Here is a 5897-nt window from a genome sequence, read left to right as displayed (position 1 = left end):
ATCTTAGTCATAACAAATTTTAAAACCTAAATCTGTGGTTCGGGTCTTTGTTCAATTGTTAAAGTTATTGTGTAACAAGCCTAATTACTTCTCTACAACATTACTTGTATATAAAAGTAGATTTTATGTTAAATTATTATATATTATTCAGTGTATGCAATGTAGCTAATTATAATATATTTAAATTATTATAATCATATCAATTAGTTTTGCTTCATTCAATTTAATTAATGCAATACTGCCAGAATATTTTTTAAGTTAACGTTTCCATATAAAAACACCCATAATGAGATTACCATAAACATGACCAGTATTCGGTAGATCATTCGAATGATTTATCCGATAATTAAAATAAAATACATATATACAATAAAAACATGTATTTCGTCGCTGCCTTCTTTAGGTTAGACAGTTTTCAAAATTACATAAGTGTAATTCTGTACTGTAATTCCTTACGCATTAACATATCGTAATCCTTCCTGTAAAATTTAAATTTGTACAAGTGCTTCGGCAGTGGAAATCCAAGGTTACACTATTCGTGGAAGCAAAGCACTTTTGTGTTTGAGCCGAGAGGCGGGGTTGGCGTGTGAACTAACATCTGCAGCCAATCCAACAACGCTGGATATTGATCGAGCTACGCCCCGAACAATGTCTGAAGCTTCAGATTTTATACTTTGATAAAATATTTCAGTACGGTCATGATATTTTAGAAAAAAAAAGTCTAGAATATCAGGTACTTGAAATCAAACAGTGGGTTGAAACACATAACATGTACGCTTAGTTCTTATTTATCATCCGCGACATTAATATTACCTAATCGTAATTGGTATTACCTACCGAAAAACATTATTCTCTTATTAAACGTAGAGGTTACCAGCGACAAACTCTCTGTTTTCTACAACGACATAGGAACATATTTGATAAAAATAATTGAATCTTTTTCCGTTTTACTTAGTTAAGGTGTCATAAAAAAACGTTATCTAAGTGTTCGTGTTCAATAAAACTCCTAGGTACAGTCGCGGACAACCGCGGTGTTCCACTTTAAGAAAAATTGTATCGATCATTGCAACGAGACAAACTCCGCCTCTTGCTACAAATAACTAATTAAATAGCAGTAAGTGGTTGAAACAAAGTGAAAATAATAAAAAAAAATCTGACCGTATATCACTAACCGACACTTTTCATACAGATACATTCATAATCTGCATTGTATTGGTTTTTGTTCCGCGTCTCGTTTAAAAATGTTCAAACGATTATAGCTTTTAAAGTAGAACACCGCCGGTTTCCCCGACTGTACATATTTACGTCTATATAACAACTACGACTACAAAAAGTTATTGAATACAAGGTCTGCCCTGCATCTGCCCTTGCATGGAAAACTACTTAATATAATAAAAAAAAACACGTTATGTAACCTGGTGATACACATTCTCCTGTCGCTTTCTGTTAACTGAAAAGATTTCAATCTACACAATATACTCAAGAATTTATAAGAGTGATAAAAAAGTGAACTTGATGTTACTTTTTCAAGTTATTAATTTGTTTTGAAAAGATCAAAACATTTTTCTACACAAAAAGATCTATACAATTGGATTCTTCCTCGTATTTGGAAAAAGATGCTTTTATCCAACGGGTATTAAAAAAAACGAGTATAATAAATACTTTTGATTTATACAGCTTTATTTGGCATAACAAAATACCTACAAACATCATTATTATGTAATCAGTCGAATAATTCACAAAAAATCATAATCGAAAACCGATTTGAAAGTAATTAAATTTTATATTCAATTCATCTATGGGAACAGGCAAAATATAGAATAAAACTTACTATTTTAAAAACAACAGTGTCACTTAAAATTATTACTAATACTACTGTAAATGTGAAATACACCTCACTAACAACTATAATCTTAATATTAGAGAAAATTTGCTGGAAACAACACATCATATACATTATACAATTAATGTGTCTATGCATAAACCCACAAGCTATTAATACATGTAAAATGGTTTGAAAGCAATAATGAAAGTAGACAAAAGTGTCTATTTTTTATCTACAAACAACTATTTATTACATAACATAGATCAGCACTTTAACATTTTACGGTTGCATTTACGGCAATTAATTACCTCAGCGTTTTAAAACCATATTACTATGTACACATTGGTGCTAAGCTAAAAATTTACTTTCATGTTATATAATCAAATGAATTATAATTTTCAAACATACATTAAAAATGACTGATAGGATTATTATGCTAAAGAATTTTATTTAATTGTGTGTATAATTTCACGCGTATATTTTTTTTCATAAATATGACATTAAAATAAAAAAACAATTAACTATTAAAACACTATGCAATACTACAAAAATGACTTCATTAACTTGCATTTAATTGTACGATAATATAAGTAACAACATTATTTAATATAGCACATTAATTATTAGACAAAAATGTTCTAATAAAATGTGGTACAATTTCTACTATTACCAAAAAGGAAACTCATACATACGAACGTGCCTAATGTCTTAATAATACAAAAAATATATAACAAATAATAAAGATATTCAGTAGCCATAATTTTTTCAAGTTCAAAGTAAATTCATTGAATATTATCACATTACATTAAATAGAGCAAAATAACTCTTGTACATTATATAGATAATTTATACATTTTATTTAATTTTTGGTATTTCATTAACATAATTGTTTATTCAGTTTTTGTAACTTTTCTAACATTAAAATATTTTAGAGACCATATCAGTAGGGGTTTATAAGCAAAACCCCACGGCAAGAAAATAAGGAAACCAGAAAAATAGAGACTGGAATATATAGACCACCATTTCGATATTACTTTAACATCGAAAGGAACCAAGCTCCATCCCATAAAAACAATTGTATATGTTTTCAGAATAATGTATAAAACATAACTGGCAAATTTATTCTGCCACATTTCTTGGTAAATCGCAGTTTTGCTTATAATACTTTCAAATTCCTTTTCCATATAAATGATAATGAATTCATTGAAAAAGGTAACATAGTAACCTGATCGAGTGCCATGCCACAGAGCTAAGAAGAACAGAGTGAACAGTTGACTCAGATTACGGTTGCCCAAGAACTTGAGACGTTTATATATGTACTCTGCAGCAAAATGGTTTGTATTACAATTGAAGCTGTCAATGTAATGCTGGAATTTCGTTGCACCTTCAAAGCAGAGTAATTTGATGTTACTACAGCCGTCCCAATTTGATAACTTGCCAGGTGTTTCATCCGCACGATTATATGAAATACCAATTCTGATGCAGGATGCTGTCAAAGTCACATAAAAAAATATTAGATAAATTGTTCCCACTAATGCTTATTTTTCTATGAATACAGAACTAGCACATGTTTGTATATAACTAAAGACATTGTGTAAACATCATTGATAAGTTTCAATAATCTTGCATTGTGTAACAAATTCAATAATTCGATTCTTGATTACCAATAATGACAATGATAATTTGAACATTAATATTTTTTCAATAAGATAACTATTTCTTTATGAATATTTGTTGTGAAATGTTCACTAGTAAGAATATTAGAAGGATGAATGTATTTTTATAATTTCTTAGTTTTTGAACTAGCAATACTAAATTTAAGTGTATTAAAGAAAATAGGCCGAAGCATGTTAACTTTAATATATTATTTGTTTCTATTTATTAGTCGAAAACATTGCCCATATTTAAAAGATGTCTTCATCTTTTCCTTAGCCTTTTTTCCTACAAAAGTTGCTTCACAATGCACAGTAATCTTTTATATGCTATTAGATGTCACAAACGAATTAACTTCTTATAAAACTGAAGTTTGAATACAATTTTGTCTTATTATTCCCATTTTCTATTCCATATATAACTATTCTAAGTTTATCTCAGGTCGAAAGGTCAATTGGTCATTTAGACTAACAAGTACAAGATACACAATGTAGTCCACTCAAGTCACATGTAGTAATAGTTAATACTGCATTGTATTCAAATTAATTTAGGAAATACTTTGTATAGGTAATTTGTTAAATACAAATGTAGTTACCTTCAGTTAGCAGCCAACAGGAGATATATTTGTACAGTGCAAAGTGGGCCCACAATCCACAGTAAAAGTGTCTGTAAAATATTGATGTCTCCCAAAACTCATCTGATAGCATGTATTTCACATTAAAGACGGACCCTGAAAGAAATCAATCAGATTGTATTAATTCCAAGTCAACTTTCTAAGCTTTAGTATAAAGATATTCTTTTCATTTTCTTTATAAATAGAGATCACAAAAGGTATTAACATTTATTTGTACTGTGGAACTTCATGTTTGCACACAAAGACAACCACACACATACAATCACATATACATGGATAACATGGTAATGTTATCACTATTTACATAGTTTTAGTTTCTTGTTTATTTCTGTATTAATAGTGTAATAAAAACTCAATACAGCCAAGGTACCTTTTTTATCGTGTAGATCGTAGCTTCTTAATTTTTTTATAATATGCAAATTAATAATTATTGGGTAATTAGTTTTAATTAACAGCTTTAATAAAAACTTACCTCCAACTTGAAATGCTGCTAAGTATGCTATGCCTTGTAACAGCCTCTTCATAGCTTTGCTCTCATATATATGCTTTGTATTCACTATTTCCTTATCTAATGGGAATCTCTCCGACAAAAAGTCAGAATATCTCTTAAATGAGAATATAGGTCCAACAAGAAAGCAAGCTGGGAAGTACACAAACCCAATTAGTTCCATTAATGTAGGATTGTCTCGGAGTGCTGTTTTTTTACTATTTTCTGATATTTCTACACTTTTCAAAAGCTTTTGTCCGTCCCATAGATCGAAAGATAAGGCAATGAGCTTCAATGTTAACACACAGTGAGGCATTGTCCATGTGATATCATAGTTTTCTGATTCAGTCATCATGTAACCAACAACAAGATATGTCATGTTGAAAACAAATGTGATAATCACATTCAATTTATCCGGTCCAAACATACTTGTAGTAAAGTACATCATCAGAGCTGGTACTGTGTTGTGTATTATAGCTTTTCCAAAATTGTACAAAGCAATGTCTACTCCAGTAATAACAAAATACAAGTTTCTATATTCAGGGTATTTTCGTACATACTTATGGTAAATAATACCCAAAGGATAACCCAATAAAATTGATATCAATAGTCTCAGAGCTGGCTCAGTGGTATTCAGGATATTAGCAAGAAAAGGGACAGGGCTGAGCCCTACCCAGCTTAAAATAGAGAGACAAAGCCCAAACATTTTGTTCCTGGAAAAAAATAACAGCACATAAATATTTAGACAATAGAGTCAAATGATACTGTACAATTATTGATTAGAATGTCTACATTTATAAATAGGTAAGATAACATTTTTTTCTAGAACGGAGAAACAATAAGCACGTTATTGTTTGTACACTCATAACTTTCTTAAAAATAACAGTAAAATTGTTGCAGAAAGAATTGTTAGAACGACAATTTTACATAACAACGTGGCATCACTAATCTTTTTATCAGCAATTAACAAAAATGCAGATAAAAGCTATTTCTAAATGTAACATCCTGAAATGAATTCTAAGATATCTAAAATTCTTATTTAAAAATACTTAAATAATGTATTATATTCATATAAACTACTTATAATTGTTTCATTACTCTAAATTAAAATTTATGATAATCACTACTTACCTCTAATATCAATAACAATTTGATTCAAGCAATTTACGATTTTTAATACTCAATTCTCAAGCATTGTTGCTTACTATAGCGTTAACAAAGAAATATGCTAAATATGAAACCGCTCGTAAAAGCAATAGCAATGGCCGATTCCCGACAATGGCCGACACCCGATTCGA

The 5897-nt window shown here is 29.6% G+C and overlaps 1 protein-coding gene across 1 annotated transcript; it reads right to left on the bottom strand.

The window, feature by feature from the left end:
• Nucleotides 1-2283: 2283 nt before the first annotated feature.
• LOC106109019 (lysophospholipid acyltransferase 5) lies at nucleotides 2284-5897 on the bottom strand. The gene is made up of 4 exons (XM_013290413.1): nucleotides 5731-5897; nucleotides 4585-5312; nucleotides 4074-4208; nucleotides 2284-3314 (listed from the first exon to the last, which is right to left on the bottom strand). The coding sequence occupies exons 2-4, from the start codon at nucleotides 5303-5305 to the stop codon at nucleotides 2716-2718; spliced, it is 1455 nt and encodes a 484-aa protein (XP_013145867.1). The 5' UTR covers nucleotides 5306-5312; nucleotides 5731-5897; the 3' UTR covers nucleotides 2284-2715.

Source organism: Papilio polytes, unplaced genomic scaffold (assembly GCF_000836215.1).
Source record: "Papilio polytes unplaced genomic scaffold, Ppol_1.0 DF821388.1, whole genome shotgun sequence".
Taxonomy (NCBI): domain Eukaryota; kingdom Metazoa; phylum Arthropoda; class Insecta; order Lepidoptera; family Papilionidae; genus Papilio; species Papilio polytes.
This window is presented reverse-complemented; position numbering and strand designations above follow the sequence as displayed.

What these genes read in the sequence shown, in the direction of transcription:
- LOC106109019 (XM_013290413.1), bottom strand. Translation starts at nt 5,305, where the DNA reads ATGTTTGGGCTTTGTCTCTCTATTTTAAGCTGGGTAGGGCTCAGCCCT. An exon ending in AGCAGCATTTCAAGTTGGAG is followed by an intron (nt 4,209 to 4,584) that starts GTAAGTTTTTAT and finishes GATTTCTTTCAG; the next exon opens with GGTCCGTCTTTAATGTGAAA. An exon ending in CTGTTGGCTGCTAACTGAAG is followed by an intron (nt 3,315 to 4,073) that starts GTAACTACATTT and finishes TGACTTTGACAG; the next exon opens with CATCCTGCATCAGAATTGGT.